The 20,511-nt window shown below is 40.8% G+C and overlaps 1 protein-coding gene across 1 annotated transcript in view; it reads right to left on the bottom strand.

The window, feature by feature from the left end:
• Positions 1 to 20,511, bottom strand: part of GRAMD4 (GRAM domain containing 4) — a 75,894-nt gene that overhangs the window by 26,393 nt on the left and 28,990 nt on the right. The window contains exons 3-4 of the mRNA XM_066182934.1: positions 17,116 to 17,236; positions 4,042 to 4,162 (exon numbers count right to left, since the gene is read on the bottom strand). Coding sequence (XP_066039031.1) covers positions 4,042 to 4,162; positions 17,116 to 17,236 — 242 coding nt within the window. The remainder of the gene's footprint in view (positions 1 to 4,041; positions 4,163 to 17,115; positions 17,237 to 20,511) is intronic.

Below are 20,511 nucleotides of genomic sequence, written 5' to 3'. Positions count from 1 at the left end.
GGTTAAACAATTTTCACGTTTTCCATTTCCTTCCCATTAAAATACACCAAACATTTCAGAAGCCCTTGCTATTCTCATCCACAATGAAGGAACAGTGACTTATGCAGAAGCATTGTCTATTTGGTCCTTGTAAAAATAGTTCACAATGATACTAATAACAAGGCGTGCTGCATAAATCACAGGCTGCTGGTAAGTGTTGTTGCACAACTTTTTGTTATTTTTCTTTTCTGCATCATTGTAGCTCACAATTTGCAAAATATGGCACTAACAGCTCACACAAACTATTCCAGATTATTTATGCATCATTCTGCTCGCAAAATGTCATAAGCTTCAGCTGTCATTCCAAATGCTGGGATGTTCTGAACTGTATCTGTGGAAAACTTCAGCTGAGGCCACTATATTTCTGAATTATCAGATATACAAACAATAAACAGCATGACAAACAAAAGCACCAAAAATCCTCTTCTTCCACTCCACCCTCTTCCCTGTGCACAACTGTCACATCAATGAAGGAAGACCATGTTATTCACTAGAAAAAAAAAAATTTAGATTGTGATCTTGTTTTCTCCTTGCCAAATGTTTTTCAACATGTTTTACGTTGTTATATGTACTGATCTGTCTCACAAATACTTTTGAATACTGCAACTTTTAAAATAATTTCTTTTTAATACCGCAGCATAGTTTGGTTTTCATTAGCAGTTTACTTCTGCAAGCAAAAAGAACCCTTGCCTTCAACTAAGTACCACAAAGCTGCTCCTACTGCAACCAGGGGACATATGAATACCTGTTTTAAAACTGCAATTACCTTAGAAGCAGGGTGAATTTGACACAAGCAGACAGAACTTTCTGCAGTTACTCTGCTTAATAAAATTAAATTTACATCAGGCATATTACATATTTGACTGTGTAAGCCAACATTTCACCTATAACCCTAATGAAAGTATTTTTAGATGTCCACAATGAAGTGCAAAATATAGTAAGCAGTGAAGAATTTCACACAATGAAGCACAAGTTAAGGAAAAATCATTGACAAACGAATTTTTCTCCTCCTGAGTAGAAACTGAAAAATTTTCCAAGCCTTATTTTGTTGTCACCTTATGCATCCTGCCTGTCACAAAAAGGTTGAAATAGCAGTAAGACTAGTTAGTGAAACACTTGGGTAGAGAGGATAATTGGCTGAATGTAATCCCCAAGTGCAATACCCAAACTGACAGGACTAACATAATCCTTAGGGTATCTATATGGCACTCAGGGAGCCATGTCATCCTACTTTAATTTAGCAATGTCACTCCTGCTAGATATTTGCTGTTGCCCACAATCCGACAAGGCACAGATACTGACACAAATATTGATAAACAAAGACCTTCCATCTATTTTCTCTGTGAAACCTGTACTCATAAGCTGCAGTGGGCCAGATGAGACTCTGAGTCAGCCTTATTATTCTGAACCAGAGCAGGATGAGTACCTTCCTGCAGAAGACGACAGCTCCTCATCCTCCTCCAGGACTCACAGCAATGAGATCTCTTTCCCCTTCTCTGTGCATGGCCTGGAGCCCAGGCACAGCTGCCCTCAGGACAAAGCCGAAGGCCTGTGGCAGCACTGAAGACAAGCATGGGGAATTTGCATCTCAAGCAACTTCTTCAAGGCAGCAAGTCACAGGCGAGAAAGTATCCTTTCCTTAGGCATCAGTTTCATCTACCAACAGCAGGAAACAAGCTCACAACTTTGTACAGCTGATAGTGCTAACAGATACTTTCAGCACGCAACATGCCCAAGTTTCTCCTCTTCAACTGTCCTCTCTTAACACGTAATACCAGTCTAGATACACAGCCAGACCAACCAGCACAGGCAATAAAAAGGCATTCTCACATCCCAGCTCTAAGAGCAACTTTAAAATGTCACTCAAAAGAAGTCCAGATCAGAGCAGTCTGGGCCACCTTCCCACTGCACAGTTGTGCTGGCTTGGGAACCAGACTCTTCCACAAGGACCTTTGAGAGCTCCTTCTAAGCTGACTTGACAGCACAGGTCAAGACTCCATATAGACCAATCTTGCACAGAACCAGTGACTTTGGAAAACCATCACTGTGAAATATCACCTAAAAAAATCCCACTGCAGTGGGTACTGAGAATAAGAGGGAAGGCCTAATCTATCTTTTATCTAAAGCCTTGGTGCACCAACAGTCTGAATACTGTTCAAACTCTTAAAACAGTTGAATGGCAACTGAATTGATGAAAGGGATGGAGTACTCTTAAAGAGATAGTGGAAAAGCTGGAACTCTGGAGAGAATGTTAGAGAAGAAAGGACTCATTAAGGATGGCAAAAAAAAACAAATGCTGAACACTTGTTCACCAAATCCTACAATTCTGTAACTACGGGGCACTTCTTCAAACCACTATTAAATCTGTTTAAAAAGGAAAGCAAATAAAATGCTTCTTTTAGAGTTGAGGGGACTTCTGTAATGTACTGCCTCCATAGTTTCCAGTGGAAGACAGCTCCAGCACTTCATAGCGTTAAATAAATTCATGGATAACAGGTCTTCAAACAGACTGAAGTGACAGCAATGTACCTTCTGACACCAGCAAATAAAGTATCTGTGGATGCTTACAACAAGTGCTTGAGGGAACAGGGGTTGTTTAGGCTGGAGAAAAGGAGGCTCAGGGGAGATCACATTATTGTCTACAACTGCCTGGAAGGAGGTTGTAGACAGGTGGGGGTCAGCCTCTTCTCCCAAGTAACAAGCTATAGGACAAGAAGAAATTACCTCAACTTGCACTGGGGAGTTTTGTATTTGGTATTAGGAAAAATTCCTTCACCAAAAGGGTTCTCAAGCACTGGAACAGGCTACCAAGGGAAGTAGTTGAGTCACCAAGCCTGGAGATATTTAAGAGACATGCAGATGTGACTCTGGACTGCATGGTTTAGTGGTGGCCTTGGCAGTGCTGGGTTAATGACTGGACTTGATGATCTTGAAGGTCTTTTCCAAACTTTATTTCCATAAATAACTATATGAGTCCATATGAGCAGGGGGTAGACAGACCCACCCAAAGCAACTAGGCCCACATGTTTCCTATAAATAGCTCCTGCTTCCATTGCCACCAGTGGAGGTGGACTGGCCTGAGCAGGAAGGTATTTTTACAGAATGAGTACAGAACAAAGCAAGAGGCTGGGAAGAGCTCACATGGCATTGGGAAACCACATTTCCAAGCAAAATGTTTTCCCTGTTTGCTCTTGCTTGTCACCTCTAAGTGGCAGCGCTCAGCATGAGATCACCAACTCAGCCTGCACTATCTCCTGATGACAGCACTTGGTGGTGAGCCACAGAAGCTGCTGCTCAGCCTAGTAATCTCAGCTGCTGCTGGGGAAGATTAAACAGGCAGCCACGTACAAAAGTGGTCTAGAACAACCAGGCCCACAAGCAACTGCTATCGGCTTAGGATCTACATAGCTAAGCAGAGTAAGGAGAGACAACATCAAATGTGATGCTTTGCATCATCAAGATGGATGTCCTCAAGGCTGAAAGGACTTAGGGACACGGGAAGGTGTTTCCATCTGTCATTGCAGTGACAAGGAAGGTTCAAATTCCAGTTACTCCCACGCACTTAGGGCTTTTCTGTGGCACTGGGACATCCTTGCTGTTGCTGGAATACGAGTAACAAGGATTGAGCAGTCTAGAGAAGACACAAGTTTTGAGAAGGATAAGCATATCAATGGCATGGCAAAGGCTCTGGCATTCAGTAGCTCCAGGCAGGAAAGACCCCAGAGGGAGGGCATCAGAAGAGGTGAACCAAAGAACATCTCAACTAGAAAAGTGTCATGGCACTTCTGTAGCTACAGTAGTATGTATGGCCAAGTAACTTATATATCCGTGGATGTTAATTAGGTAGTTTTACAGGACAACATAGACAGCTGCTTGCTCTGTGAACTACTAATTTATTTTAAGAGCACCTAGGCTGGAAACATATGCTTTTAGCAGCACTTCTCAGAGACAGTCAGAGATCTCAAGTGGCTTTCAGCTTTACAGTGAAGATGTTTCTCTTACCTTGCTTTAAGTACTTCATTGACTCTTTGTTCTAGTTCTAACCTCCTCTGCCGTTCCTTTTCTAGCTCCTGCCTTAACGTTTCAGCGTTTGTTTCTTCTCTCAGCTTCCTGAGCTCCTCCTCTGTTAATTAAAGAAGAAGATAAGGATTTAGTTACCCTGAAATATTTCTGTAAGAAATTTAAAGTCTAATTATGACAGATTAGGTGTGGGGGATATTTTTAGCTGGACTATACCAAATACGTTCACCAGAAAAAAACCAAAAAAAACCAAAAAAACAAACAAGTATTCAAGGGCCAGACAGACTTCATAAAAAGCACACAGCTGTATCAAGTACAAAATGTTTCATTACAATTGTTAAGCAAGAAGGAAAACAACTCTAAAGCTTTCTTTTCAAGATGCAAAATAGTACAAGCTATCTTTACTTGAACACAACATACTCTTCATTCCTCAAAGAAATAATCAGCAGGAAAGGCTGTCTATTGCTAAATCCAGTGGTCATAACAACAAAAAAAAGAGTATGTTTTCTCTCCTCATGTCTGTGGGTAGGAAAACAGAAAACCGTGAACTCAAAAGAAGTTATATGATGCCATAAAAACCCATGTCCAACAATTTCTGGCACCAAGTCAGATGGTCTCTGTATGAGCCTCAGCACCTTACAATTTTAAGAAAGGGCTGTGAAACAAGAAACTAAGTTAAAATTTTTACCCTTTTCCAGGGTTTTTGTGCACCCTAACAACTTCCATGTAATAATTATATATAAAAATATACTCACATATTTACTTATACAAACACATACACACTCTCACAATGTCTTTCACAAGAAGTTACTATCAAGAATGCATAAGGCTTTTCTGTGGCTAATTAGCCTTGCTTTTTGTCACTGGCAGTGTCCTTGCTCATGACCTTATTTTACTCTAGAGCTAAAATGGGGTCACTAGTACTGACAACTTTTCCCAGACAGGCATACTTGAGACATGGGAAAAATAAGATTGGGAATCTCTCTCTTTTTTTTTTTTTTAAACCAAAATTTACATTTTGTTCTCTGGGATGGTTTTTAAGCTAAATCACAAAAACCAATAGTAGAACATCAGGTGTCTTTCAAGTACACAACAAACCCAAGCAAACTACTTGCTACTTCCACTATCAGGAGAAACACAGGGGGTTCAGGCTTTTTACACTGTTTTACAAGGCTGGTGTACTACGTTATACACTCCAGAGGGTTGTTACACAACCTCTTTTGTTTCTTTACACATCCTGTCTACTAAATCTTTGATAATGAGAGAATTTTGATATCTGAGCTTCTCTGACTCCAACCACTATGCTTCTTGAGAAGGTGTGAAGTTGTAGTGCAAATGTCCAGAGGAACTGATGCACTCTCCCTGCCCTGCAGGAAGCCCTGGTGCAGTGTCCCATCACTTCATCTGCTGGTGGGAGATGATTGTCCATACTCCTGCAGCAGTAAGAGCTTTAGAGCACAGAATCAGGAGAGCTGGGAAGGAGATACATGAATCAAGGGGACAACACGATGGCTTCCACTGTGAGGCTTCAGAATGAACTCCACCAAAGAGAACGGAGTGCTGTTATCCTTCTCCCCACTGAGAGATAGTGACCCTGGGAAGAAGAGCTGGAGCACAGAAACCACGTTATCCTCCAGCAACTAAAACTGAGAATCCCCTAGGGCAGGGCAGGGAAATGCCACTGTTGCAGCAGGTATTGATTGTCTCTCCTGTAAATAAATGGAAAGATATGGATATAAGGGCAGACTTCTACATGAAGCTGTTCCTAAATCCACAAGGAATTTTAAATCCAACAAGAAAACTACATTTATAATTAGTTTACCCTACTTTCAAGGGCTTGCCCTGTTCCAGAACAAGAGCCTGCACACAGCTGAGGGGAAACATCTGTTGCACTTCAAATGCACTGGAGCTTGTGCAATATCATGAAGATATCACAGAAAGTTCCAAAGCTTGATAAAGATGTTATCTTCTCAAGACCATTAAAGGGAAAAAATTCTTCACTACGCATTTTTTGTTTTATTAAAGAGGAAGTGACTATGCATTTTGTGTACATAAGAAAACCACACACATTGTAAATTAACCTCAATGTCCTTGAAAGTCAGATCTTCCAGCTTCCTTAATTCCAGTTGTTCTGACTGCACTACATCTTGGACTACTAAAACCAAAACAAAACCTCCAGAAATTTTATCTCTTGTCCTCCAAAGAGGACAAGCAGTGCCAAATATTCTTTATGGAAAGAGACAGAGTTAAAGGGTACAGAGTGAAAGAGACAGAACTCCTACAGACAAGCCAAAAAACAAAAGACAACGTCCAATCCTTAAGAACTGTCATAGCTTCACATTTCACTTTCCCATACATGACTGCAATTCAAATCCACCCCATCAAGTCCTTAAAGCAGTATTTGTTGCTACTTTGGCAGCAATGTGGTCTGGCACTGTAAAACCTTCGTGTTCAGTTAGTTAAATACTCTTAAGTCTGCTAAGCAACAGAAGCCACAGAGAGGGGAAGGGGGGGAAGTTCTTCCTTGCTCTGTCCCCTGAAATAATCTACCATTCGGCCAAGTTGAACTACACTTATAAAGCAAATTTCCTGCAGAATAAGTGAAGCTGGCTACAAAGAGTAGAGGTCACAGACCCCTGAGAAGAATCCATAAGAACATTTCACCACAGTATCTATCTACTGAGCTTTACAGATGAGTACCCTCGTTGATGATGAAAATGGAGGGCTCCTTGGATTTCACCTTCAGTCAGTCAAAATTCAAACATCCTCCCCACTGCACACACAAAAAAGAGTAAAACATAAAAGGTCAAGCTTCAAGCTTCTAGATTAATCAGTTTCCATAATCTCCTTCCCAGCCATATCCATCACGGCTCACCATCTTCTCTTCTAAGAAACACTACAATATTGCTGGAGGCTCAGCACATGTCTTAGCTGGACATTCAGGTGAAGTCAGCAGCCATAAAGGTGACCTGGTTAGAGGGGGAAAATTACTAAAAGAAGTGTCTGCTGAACTACTGACAGAGAAAATGCTGGCAAGCCTGGGAACTAGGCCTGGGAACCAGCATTGTGGAGAAGTGCAGCTGGCCTCACTGAAATGCATGGCCTGGTACGTAGAAACCTGAGACACTGAGACACCATTGATAAGCACAAAAACAAGGAACCACAACAGCTACTCATCATCTGAAAAGTGAAAAATAGTCTGAAAACAGGGAAAACATCCGAGAAAGTAAGACTTGGTAACTGCCATTGGCTGTTATGTCTGCAAGAAAAAGAAAACAGTGTAGAAAAATAATAATTGGCCTGAGAGAAAAGAAAACAACATCTGTTGGCTACTCTGGGTGAAATAGAGAAATTAGCAGCATCTGCTGGCCTCTGAAGCAGTAGTGTCCTACACTTCCTTATTTCTCTCTGATATTACTTAATTTTTATCCAAAACAAAACTTGTCACTCCAAGAACTTTGCATGCTGCACATACTTTTCCTTTCCTAAACAGGATGAACTCTTCACACAAACTTTCTAAGAGATCTTGGACCCTCACCCAGGACAGTTTGGTTTGTCCTCCACATCTGGCACGTTTTGGCCCATTCCAACATCTGTCCAATAAGCCTGATACTGGTATTAATGTAAACATTTGTATATGTGCATATAAATAATCCATCATAATTACATTTTCTGTGGTTTAACTGGAAAGTTTGCTTCATTAGTGAAAAATTTGTAGTAGCCTGTAACAGTATACACCTACTTGGTTGCTGCCATACTACTGACTGCTCCCATGAATTTGTAACAGCTCAATATATATTTTTATATATATACACACACATATATATATATTTGAATTATAAATCACAGGCATAGTTGCTAGCCATGATTTTTGTCACAATCTGTAATAAAGTAGAAAATTTAGAGTAAAAAATCTCCATGCCCTTCAGTCTTACAGAAGCCTATGAACTCAGTTACAACCTCTAAATACCTACACATTGGGTAACCCTTTAGGTTGTGACAGCAGGTGTGACCCTGAAAAAATGCTTTAGAAGCTCTCCAGCAAAGTCAACTTGTGTGAAAAAGCAGGACAAAATCTCAATGCTATTGCACTTTTAAAATGAGCTATAAAAATCTGTAACACAAGGCAACAGTGGTGTATCAATGACAGTAATTATTACACTTATTATTGTACTGTAAACCCTAGGAGAATTGGCCGTATAGAAAGGCCATCATTAGTGATGTACCTCTGATGTTACTAAAAAACTTACCCATTTCAGTTTTTCTACAGAGCATTTTATCCACTATGAAGTGGGTTAATGGAACTGTCACACCTGAACTCTTAAGGATTTGACAACTGAAACTGAAAAGACTTAACATTTCAAAAAGCTTATCTGATACCATATAACTGCTAAAAGACAGCAGCAGCCAGTGTTTTGTTGCATCATCTTACAGCAATCGGCCACTACAGCAAATAAAAAATTGCAGTTTACTCCTCAGAATATTCACCTGTAAGAAATGTTCTGATAAAAAGCAATTAAACACCCAAGTCTTTAGTTCCGGTGAGATTAAACAGAATGTGAGTAGTGTTTAGAAAAGAAGGATGATACACCAGGCTACAAAGGCGTGGCAGAATGTTGGATTTCTAATTCAAAACTGCTTGTGCAGTAAAGCGGATGTTTCCCTTAATCCCAGGATTGGAGGTAGATTAGGGAGCCTCCTCGTAGCTGTTTATATAATACCATTTCTCCCTAGACCAACAGGTATGTTGCAAAATCCCCCTCTGGGACAAAGTGACCAAAAATTTCTTTCAGAACAGTGCTAGAGACCACCAGCCACTGTTTCTAGCTACCTGAATTCAGTTTAGTTAAATCCAAGGAAACTGAGTTAAAAACCAGAAATGGCAAAAAGCATGTGTGCAACCCCATCATATTTACATGGGGAAACACCAGTACTTAACAGGACAAAAATAACCTCTCAACATCTATTTTAACCAAGATAAATCTCCTTACAACCGTTTGAACATTACTGGAGTTTAAGTATGTTAATTAATTGTTACTAAACACACTAAATGCCAACCACACACTTTCAATCTGGATCTCACCAGTCGTGCTGATGGAGCCAGACACTGGGAGTTGTCTCCAGGGCAGACAGTTTCCACCCTTACCAGACTTCCAATTCCTACAGAAAGCTAGTCTGTTAACTTTGTCCCAAGTAAACTAACTATATGGCACTGCTGACAAAATGTCAGGAGTGTGAAAACAGATCTATTTTTATCATCATAGACACTGAAGAACTTCTAGTCTTCACCCTAAAAACCAGCAGCAAATGGCAGTGCTGTGAAAGACATGGAACAGTTCCATCACTTATGATAAAGCAAAGACAAACAAAAAATATTGTCTGACTAAGAAGCAGTGATGGAGGAAGAACCTGCAATGAAATTCCCTAATCTGTTTTTTTCCTGCTTACAGTTACTCTGCAATTTACATACTCCTCTGAAGACATGTTCATAATTCATAGCTATAACTAGACACAGCTCAATTGTGCATTATTTGTTACCTGTTCTTCTTCTAATCCATGATTCTCCCTCTCCGGGGCATACGTTTTCTCCATCAGTGAAGTGAGAACCACAGAGATTGCCAAAGAACTTATCATAAATCTACCTAAAAGATTTCAGATAAAACATTAACTTTTGATCCCAGACATTGTGAGATATTCTACTTCTTCGCCTGCCAGATGCTTGGCAAAGTGCTTATTTAAGCCATCACTCTAGCAGCTCCGCTTTATTAACTGTACCTTCTTCTTTAAGTCACCTTTTAAGGTCATGTCATCTTTCATGCTTGGACTTCCACACTTCACTCAGGAATCCCAAAGCTCACTGCTTAGGAGGATTACTCTTAGGATTTTATGAAACAAGAACCTAAAAATGTCCTTTGTCAAAATGGATACCAGCATACTCGTTCTCCATAGCTCTTCCAGAGCTGGACAACAACTGCTCTGGAAGAACTTTTTTTTTTTTTCCCCCCACTTGTGAACAACTTGATTTGTCAATTTAATGGCTTTCCCTTGTGGTCAGGCCTCTTGCTTGTTTGCATGAATCTTTCATACAGAAAGCATAATAAAAAATATTTTCTAATAGGAATATTGGCGCCATAAAAAGCCATAAGGCAGATTGAATCATTAAAGTTTAAGTATCTTTACTGACTGCATATCCTTTCCTCTGCCCTGTTTTACACAGGCATTTTGGCAGAGTGGAGAAGTGAAACAGATAAATATAAACTCCACATTTTCAATATCACCTTTCTCCAGCTAAGTCTGCACACATCAAAACAAAGAAGTGACCTGTTATATTCAGAACCAGTCATGCCAATTTCCCTTTAAAAACTTTAGCACAGGTTTGGCAGTTAAACAATTGCTTTTTGCTTTGTTTCCATCATTCCTTTGTGCTTCTCTTTGCTCTTCCAAAGACAGAGCTCCTGCCTCAGCACTTACACTAAGCAGAGCTTTAGAGTACCAGGTTTTGAGCCTCTTTGCATACGCCTACAGGGCGGGGAGCAGCGTGGGCTCCAGCTCTGCTGATAGGAAATAAGCCAACTCTGATCCAGAGAGAGTGAAGGAAAGGCTGTGTCTGAGCCATCATCCTCTCTGTCAGTTAATTTTCACTGGTACTCTTCTCCTTACCTGAACAGCAAGAGTTTCGTATAAAGTGTTCCCTTTCATATGGTGAGGAAGACTGATTTACAAAACACATCATATTTGACAAAGTCTTCTTCCTCTGTGCAAACTGTTCCAGCCTCCTCTCTCACCATTCCTGTTATGTCCTACTTGGAGTGGGTGAGGTTAGAAAGAGCTAAGATGACATTGCTAAGGTTTGTACAAAATAGTTATGCAAACTATCAATTAGTAACTACATTTACATTTAGCGCTTTCAGTGGAGCTTTATCATGTTATAATAGACATAGACCTGGATAATTTCCCCTTCATTAGGGAAGGATTTTAGATTATACTTCCTGAAAATATAGCTTACTGAGACAGATCCTCTTCTCAAAACATTGAGTGGAATGTTTTGTATTGGTGGATACACTTAAAAGGTCAGCTAAAAGTAATGAAAAATACTGCTGCTCTATGAATTTTCAGAAATTTCAGAGAATAAAAATGCCAGAAGTGTTGCAAAAGCCACCTAAAATAAACAGAGCTGCAAAAATGTTGTCATTATAGCGGGAATGGTTTTCTCTCTCGTTTTGGCGAAGTGAAACAGTCTATAAATGTTGAAATAACGTCTGGCTTAGGAATAGCAGCAGGCTCTTCAAGGCTTTTGTGTTACTAAGCTGAGCAGGGAAATGCAGGTTCCACATGCAGCTCCCAAAACCTCTGCCCCAGTTACACAAAAGGGAGAGGCACAACAGTGCTGACCATTGCCCTGCCTGGGTTTTCACACCCTCTCTGCATTTCATGAAGCCAAGCTGGGCACACAAGAAAGGGGCAGAAACAAGCACAACCCACGTACATAACACAGTGTGTAGGTGGTATCTGTTCAAGGCTCTGGAGGAGCTCAAACAATACATCCCTCTGAGCACCGTGCTGCATTTTGGTTCATCAGTCTCACAAAAAGGCAGTGTGACAATACAAGATCCTCCAGCATTTGGGCATCTTCATGTACACCATCATCACCTACATCATCAAGTACATGCTTTGTCCAATGACAAGGGCAGATTGCACAAGCCAGGCTCAGATCAAGGATCAGCCCAGGACTGCACTGGGATGGAATCACATCCTTTTCCTCCCCCCTGGTCTCAGGAACCTCATGCTTTTGGAAGCCAAGTTGAGAGTGAGCAAAAGCCCAACCTATCTCCTCCACCAGTCAGAGCAGAGTCCTTGAAGATAAGAAATGGAGATCTGACTGCTCATGAGCCTGTATTGAGGCCTCTTGACCCCCAAACAAATGCTCTACACTGCTCACAACTGCTCCTTCCAACAATGTTTCCAGAAAAATGAAGCCAGAGTTTTGGAGGGTTTCTTTTTTGCCCAAAAAAGCTATATACTGTCTACGTAGAGTTAATTTATAAGTATAATAAATCTTTGGGTATAAGCAAAACCTTTCCTACACCTCTTAAGAAAATTCCTGTAGTATTTGAGAAGCTTCCCAGTCAGAAGTCAGACCTAAATAATTTTAATATTTGTTCCTATGCAAATGAGAGCAGCCCTGGTGAAGAGATAGCTCTATAGCAAAGCCTGGACTCACGTATTTTTACTGCTTCATCTCTGGGTGCCCAGGATAAACATGCAAAATTTCCCACCAGTCACCATAGGCAAACCAGTCTTCATCAGAGGAACTCTACAATCTCAAAACATGCAAACTTCCCAGGGACACATTTTTAGTGGTAGGGTGTCCAGGATTTTAAAGTGGAAGAAAGGAAGTTTAGAGGAAGGAGTAAAGGATGTGAGAAACCCAGGGTAAGCTCCAGTGCCACAGCACCCCCAGCACTCACCAGCATCTGCACACTTTATTTCAGAGCCCACAGTGCAGCACTGGGATCCCTCGGCCAAGGGTAGACCATGTAGCAAGGAATGGGTATTATGGCCCACAGCTGGTATTTGGATATCTCAGATAAACACAGCAGCTGCTTATGCTCTTGCCAGGGCCTTCACCTGTTATGTAAATCAGCTCAAATCACCTCTAGGTTCTGCTTCAAGATTTCTGAACCTACGGTTCAGACTACAGGCTGCTAGGTCAGTAAGGAACAGCAAAACCAATGCAGTGAATCTATTCTTCTGCTCTTCTCTAGCTCTGCTACTGCAGCTGGCGTGATCCTCACATCAGGAGAAATTAAACTAAAAGTATTCAGACACAGTTGGTAATCAGACTCTGGAGCAGCTTCACTGTCTATTTGTTGCGTACAATTACATGGATTGTTTGAGGAGGTATAAGCATTTCTATACAGAACCGGACTTCTCAGCATAGGTCTTTTGCTGGTCAGCACATGCTTGACTTCTGAGGTTTAACACTTTTTAACATGCCAGTTCTGCCAGAGAATCACGTATGGTTTTCTAGAGCTCTACTTTCATAAAGTCAGTATTCTGCTAGGCTGTTCCTAAAAAGAATCATCAGGTCATTTATATCAGAAAGTGGGAGCCAGAAAAAATACTATGGAGTTAGTCACATAAATGGTTCAAAAAGGCACAAGGACGAACAGTGTGCCAGAGCAGAAATTTCAATGGAAAAGCAGCATAATCCCAACTTCTTTTGTCATGTGCTATAAACATCATGACTGAAATCACTGATTTGGTAATACCTTAAAGACTCCTGCCACAGACTACTGCATGGAGGGGAATGCAAAAACCCTTGTGGGAGACGATTATACTTTCTTCTACTACTCCTCATCCTCATGTGAGGTTCCTTTGATTTACCAGTTCATGACTAACCCTCTTCTCTAACAGTCACCTGGTTTATTCACTCTCAGCTGGTGCAACCAACTCCTCTTTCCTGAGCTGCTTAATTCTGCATTGCAAAAGGCTCGAACGCCCTTGAATTAGAATTAGCTAATATTTCATGTAAACCACAGGATGCATATGTGCTTACAAAGCACCGTGTGGCACCAGGACAAGAGTGCTGATATTTCCAAAACTGCCCCCTGTTAGCAGGCATAGGAAGTAACAGGAAGCAAGGTGTTTACCTCAAACAAAAATAGTGCAAAAGCAGAAGGTTTGTTTTGTTGGTTGTTTTGTCTTTCAAATGCAAGAGCAGCAAGCACAATTTTATTTTTTGTTAAGGTATAACTACGTTTTGAAGTGGAAACACTAAAACCACTACTAATCTTAGTTTATCAATCTAACTGCCCTGGGCCAGTAGTCACCTTCCCAAACTGAGCCCTCAACTAGCCCAAGGCAGTGTTCACTTGTATTAAAAACTAGGTTATAATAACATAAAATCCTTTAGAAATAAATCTTTCTGATTGTCCCAGCTCCAAGACAAAGCTTTTTCCAACCACATGCACTGGAAACTCCAGCAGGCTAAGTAAGCCCTCTGCACTTTTCATTCAGTGGGTGTTCCAAAACTCTTTCTGAAAGAACCCACACCAATACCACAAACCCAACAGGCATATTTTCAGCATTCCTATAATAAGGCTAAGAATGAGCCATTAGATCAAAGAGATTAAGACCATTCCCACACAGACAGGAAAAGCAACTTTAGCCCCTTTGGCTGGGAGAATCAGATGATCCCTCCCCCTTGCTTAAGACATTATCCAAGATCCCTTTCCCCGAGTGCCACATCCTCCTGTCAGTCTGCAGCTTAAATCCCTAGCATTTCCAGCCAAGTTGTATTTGCATTTACAGCTCTGCACACGCTGCACAAAAAATTCCTCTCCATCTTCACATCTCTGGGTTAGATGATCTCTTGGCTAAAGAAGACAGGCATCTCAGATGAAGATATTTCCTCCTTAGAGACAACAGCTTGTCTCCATACCTATTTGCTCCAGATTTCCCCTGCAGTTTGTAGAGGCTGCAGTTAGGTTTGGGATCTGTTTCACTAAATGTACTACTCAGCCAAACTGCACCCACTGCTTGTGCCTACTAACAGCTGAATGAAGTTTAGAGAAAAACTTTAGCCAGGCACCTCAAATTACAGACCCACAGTGACCTGCAGCTGTATAATGTATGTGTACATTACACATGATGTACAGCTGAGAGGAAATCTCTCCCCCTTAAACGTCTTGGCTAATGACACCAATACAAACATAAGTATAGAAGAGGCCAAAAAAAAGTCAGAATCAAGCTGGTAAGAAGCAGAACCACAGCACATTAAAAAGCAAATGCATGAAACTTTAGATATTTCCCTCATTAACTAGCAACTGCTTTGATTTTTGCATGCCCAGCTGTAGGAAATGGAGTATGTGGACATGGCAAACAGATTATGCAAAACCACAATCATAGCAAGGTGTCCTTAAAGAATTACATAGTTAAAAATAGTATGGAAATACTGCAGAGCAACTAGCCTTCCTGAAAAACACCTATTGCAGTGATAGGGTTTTAAAAAAATACTGACCAGGCTTTCTTCCAAGGGCAAACTGAAGTGAACAAACTGCACATTTCAAGAATGTTTTTCTGCGCACCATTAGTTCACTTTTGGGAAAAAAACAATAATGAAGCATTTCTAGTATCAAAAAATTCCAAAATAACTCAAAAGAGAAGGAAAAAGGAAAGGTAAGAACTAAGGAGCCATATGCAAAAGCTGAACTCCTACTTCACTACGACTGACAAACATGGTGATCTATTTCATCCCAAAATTTTGAATGGAAAGTGGCCAAATAAGGGATAAGTTTTATCTCATTTATTTCTCAACCAGTTTATGATTCTTACTCTTCTTTTTAGGTACAGAGTTACAACCAATTTGTCAGGACAACTCTGTAATTTCAGCTACAGCGAACGTCTGGCATTCGTGAAGAGGTGAGGGCTGGAGACATCCCTGTCTGACTCAAGCCACCCAGCTGAACCACCCACCCAAACATCTGCTCAAAGTTCATAGAAAAGGGCAAACTTCTTTACCCTTCACCTTGGAGTTTACTACAAAGCTCTGCACAAAGGAAAAATTATTCAGCTCAGTAACAGTTGATCAGAAGGTTATCAAATTACAGCAGGAACCTGAAGACTACAAATTTTCAAAAACCTGTGTGCCCCATTGTGCTACTGTAAGAACATGCTAAGAAGGAGAATGAATTCACCAGCCATGGAAGTGCCTGGGAGCCCTATTATGTTTTTACATCAAAAAGCACATCCTACTTCAAATCAGAAATCAGTTCTGCTAAATCCTAGTGTTTCTGTTGCACATTAGATTGCATTGAGAAATCACATGTGTCCCATCTAGTTTAAAAAAAAAAAATATAACAGAGCTTAAGCAATGTATCTTTTGGGATGGAAAGAGTACGTGGTAACTGTACTGAATAGTTAAATAAAAATCAAGTAAATAACTGAAACTAACAAGGCAAGTCAAACAGATCTTTCAGTTTTTGCTTGACATTCCAACCATGATACCTCTTCCAGGTATTGGTGGAAGTTGACAGCAGCTTGTTATAAATTCCTGCCCAGTCTCCTTTATCAGACCTCCCTCTTATACACATCAAGGGGGGAAAACATATCAAAGAAATATTGCCAAGTAAAAAACAAGTCACAGAAAATTAATGACACATCCTTGAGAACATGCTGAAGATAAAAACCTAAGTCTTGTCATTGGATTATAGTCTAGAAATTGAACAGAATCTACAGTCTTGTTATTTCTACCCCTTAGAAAATATCTGACAAGCTTTGAACACACAAAAACAGCCCTCCTGCTCTGAAGTTCAAAATTAAAATATTAAAATGGCCATTTTGGGAAGCAACTGAGCAAAAATTCTCATTGGTTTATTACAGAGAGCTCTACTTCTATCAAGTTATTTTGTTTTCCACGTTTGTGTTTTTAACTATCCTGTCTTAAAAATCAACAGTTCAAACCTGCTGAGATAAAACCCCCAAAATCTTGCAGCTGCCTCTAGCCATGAATGACAACTTTTTCCTCGTTATACACACATACATGTATACATATAATAAGCATAAACCCAAACAACTAACGCTTGAAATCTACACTCTTCTCTGTATTTCTTACACTACTCACCAATAATACATATAATGTTAAGAGATATGTGCTTTAAGATGTATTATTTGTTGAAAGAGCTGCCACGAAAATGAACTGGTCTCCCCTTCATAGATCTCTTCTTAGCAATTACTACTAGAAAGAAAAATACCTATTGCAGGCACATTAAGGCTGACTTAGTTCTAGGACAACCTGCAGACGTCAACATCAAGACTTAACTACGCAGCTTTTGTCACATAGTGAGTTTGTTGTGAGGAATGCAATGAGGAAAAAAATACCCAAGTGACCCAGAAACCCTGGGAATGCTTTTAAGTTCTTCTTAGGGAAGCATAAACCCACATACTATCTGCATGTCAGCACACCTCAAAATTCTGATGCCAACTTCTACAGTTAGAGAAACATTATTTCAGAAGGCCTAAATCATTCCTCTCTACAGAGCATTTTATACTTACGTAAGAAGTGTTTTTCCAGTAAGGCTATTTCCAGGTGACCTTTGATCTCATTCAGTCTGTCAGACTCTGTTCTGCTAAAATCCTGGACTCCCGAAGCCATGATGATGGTCCCTGGACCAGCCTGCAAGAAAGCCAGAACATACTGAAAGTTCAGAAGGACTCTGTTTGTTTGTTTGTTTTGGAGTTGGTTTTTTTTGTGTGTCATTTAAATACATCAACTGATTTCTGGGGCAATAAAGAAACAAGCATGTGAGAAATAAGCAAGATGCATGTATCAACAATTCTGCATGCCTCTTTCAGCATCAGATTACCAAAAGAAGTGAATGAAAGCTAATCAAATGTGAGTTTACAGAACACACTTCCACAAACCTTGGGAAACAACAGAAAAAAATATTTCATACCACCACCCTTACCAGTTCTACTGCATCATCACTTAGGCCCTTCTTCTGCTGACTGAAAATCCATATTTATACTACCCTTCTCCTCTTCCCACAGCATGAATGGCCAATGCTACACACTTTAAACATAAATTTGGGAAGCCAGCAAAAGTAAAATTTCTGTAGATAATTATTCCCAGCAAGGAAGGGGTTCCCCACTCCCCCACAACCCAGTCACTGCAGCAGGATGTTGCTGGATGTCCAGAAGCTCATCCTGGCAGGCTAGGAGAGTGGGAAATCAGAAGACTGAATGCCTCAACAGATTTACCAGCACCCCTGAATTAACTCAGCAGAATACTGAAAATACTGCAGAAAGCAGGAACTAAAAAGCAATTTGATTAGTTAGGGAGACCATCCTCAACCACCACCTCCATGAAGTAAATGCAGAAAAAACCCAAGCCCACACAGTAGAAGGCAGGTGATGCCTTCTTTCTCTCACAAAGTGCGCATTTTCAGACAGCAGGGAAAAGGGTGGGAGAGGGCATCTCCGGGATAATGTTTGCTCAGCACTCATGTATAGTCCCCACCAGGTACAAAAAATCTGTCAATGAGAACTACAGGAGCTTCTCTAGCAGCTTATACTCAAAACCTAAGTGACAGAATACAGAAGCCTACATCTCAGAAATTATCTCAAGACAAAAAGGAATTTATTTACCTATTCTGACTATCCCCCACTTCTTGTTTGAACTCCAAAACCATACAGGAACTGTATTCCTTTCATACACCAGCTTGCACACATTTAATGACGACAGCTTAAATTACATACATATATAAATTCAAGGAATCTACAGGAGACATTAAACTAAGGCATTTTCTATGTTTTAGGGAAGATGTGCAGAAAGCTTACTGATAGCAAAGCACTTTCACAGTTGGTACTGATTTGCACTTTCAAGATAAAACAGTGTGGAAATACCTACTAAACATCTGTTTTCTTGTTTGAACTGAACAGATGCTGAGTTTAAACCTCAGAATTTGTCTATACAGGCATATTAGCACTCTGTAGGCAGTTACTGCCCAGCATTTACCTAGCACCAACTCCCCACCTGGGCTTGCTCAATACAGTGCCAAGCAGAGACGCTATTTCCAGTCCCCTAAGCAGCACCCACCCACACAGCACTCTGTCAACGCTGCTGGCCCTGATGAGGAGGAGAAGCTGTTAGCTCAGCAGCAGCCTTGGGCTACTTCCCATTTTGGAGCCGGCACAAATCACGCCACAGCAGTGAGGGACAGAGCCCAGGGCAGTCCTCACACAGGGAGCTGCAGCATAGCATCCTCCTCACCATGCCCCACATTTCCCCATCACTCCTGCCTTTAGCCAGGGAGGTGCAGGGAGAGATGCCACTGCAGAAGATTATCAGACACTGTTTTCAGATGAGCACAGGATGCGACCTAACCTCTGTGTTGATCTCTTATCTACAGAGCTGGGTTGTATTTATTTACACTGCCAGATTTAGTGCTATCACTTGCCAGACACTTGGAGAGCCCCAAGAACAATGGTGTGGCTGAAGCCAAAAAGCAGCACCCTTAGAACACACTCCATGGGCAGGCACAAGAGAAGCGTTATTAAAATACAGACTGCTGCCCAGGTGTTACTGCACGGCTTTCTGTATTGTATGCCCACATCTAGCACATAGAGACAACCTCTGCTCCCAGCATGCAGGAGTTCACAGGGAGCTGTCTGAAAAAACAGGGCCACTGCTTAAATATTTTATTGATAAATAAAACCACATACAGGAGAAAGAGCAAGGTGCTGTACTCAAAAGGAATGTGCCTGGACTCTGGGCATCAGCCCCATGCTTAGACAGCAGCTGCTTCCCACCCCAGGTGAGGGAGGACAGGAAAAATAAAGGGGCTAGCAAGTACCTAAGCATATTCAAGTTTTCATCTTCATTGAAGATACTCAAGATATTTTACCCAAAGATGTGCTACTGATGCCTTAAACTTCACTACATTTCAGAAATCCATCTAGAGATCAGCTCTGCTTTTGCTTCTCAGAGATGTTGAGTCAGTAATTAAAGCCCAGGGTTTAGCTGTGCCTCTAAGGAAGAAGGAAAGAGCAAGCGGTGCATAGCACTGGGGAGAATGATACCAGTTAACATGATTCATTATCGTAGAGTTTCCAAATACGTTTATCTGCTAAAGCACTGGATCCAAACAGCCTGACATCTACTGAGGGGTTAAAAATCAGAAGGTATACATCTTTAAATTAGCTACAAATGGTTACAATGAACTTCTAACTTAGAGAGAAGAAAAAAGAGGAAAAAAATCCCGTGAGTTAAAACACAAGGCTGTTCAGTAGAATACTAGGAGCAAGATCATGTAATTAACATGTAACAATAAAATGGTTTATTAAGATACACAGTGACACAAGTTTGATGGTGCATCCAATTTCCAAAATTAGCATCACCACAACATTTTATGACTACCATTTAGAAATATTCAGAAAAACTGAGGACACCCAGGACAGCGATAGGGGAAACATTTAAGCAAGTATCTCTGTCACAGAACTCTTTTCCCCACACCAAAACAAGTAAGAAAACAAGAAATAATGTCTCTACATTTGCTGAAGGTCAACTACCTGCTTCTGAATTCAAAAACGTCCCTCTGTCCAAAGCTAGCATATCTGGCTCAATTCACAAGTTAATAAAATCCTTGTATTAATTCCAGTTTTATCTGGGTAAAGGTTTCTCCTCTCTGCCACCTCTGTAGGACAGCACTGGGACTCAGGCTGGATTAACTACACTGCACTGTACAGATGTCCTTTCTGGTTTCTGACTCACAGTAAAAGCCTTGAAGGCTTCCACAGATTTCTGCTTTTCCTTCTGCCTCTCTAGTTTTGACAGTATTTGACACAGGAGCCCTCTTAAAATGTTGGCAATTGTTATTATTTAGCCAAGGCCATGAGCAAAGCCTGGCAGTGCCTAGGAAGACAGAGAAACGCCTGAGGTGAACGTAGGCA

This window comes from Chamaea fasciata, unplaced genomic scaffold (genome assembly GCF_029207755.1).
Source record: "Chamaea fasciata isolate MVZ Bird 193981 ecotype frontalis unplaced genomic scaffold, bChaFas1.0.hap1 SCAF_5, whole genome shotgun sequence".
Classification (NCBI taxonomy): Eukaryota; Metazoa; Chordata; class Aves; order Passeriformes; family Sylviidae; genus Chamaea; species Chamaea fasciata.
The sequence above is the reverse complement of the archived record's forward strand: the minus strand, read 5'-3'. Positions and strand labels throughout refer to the sequence as shown.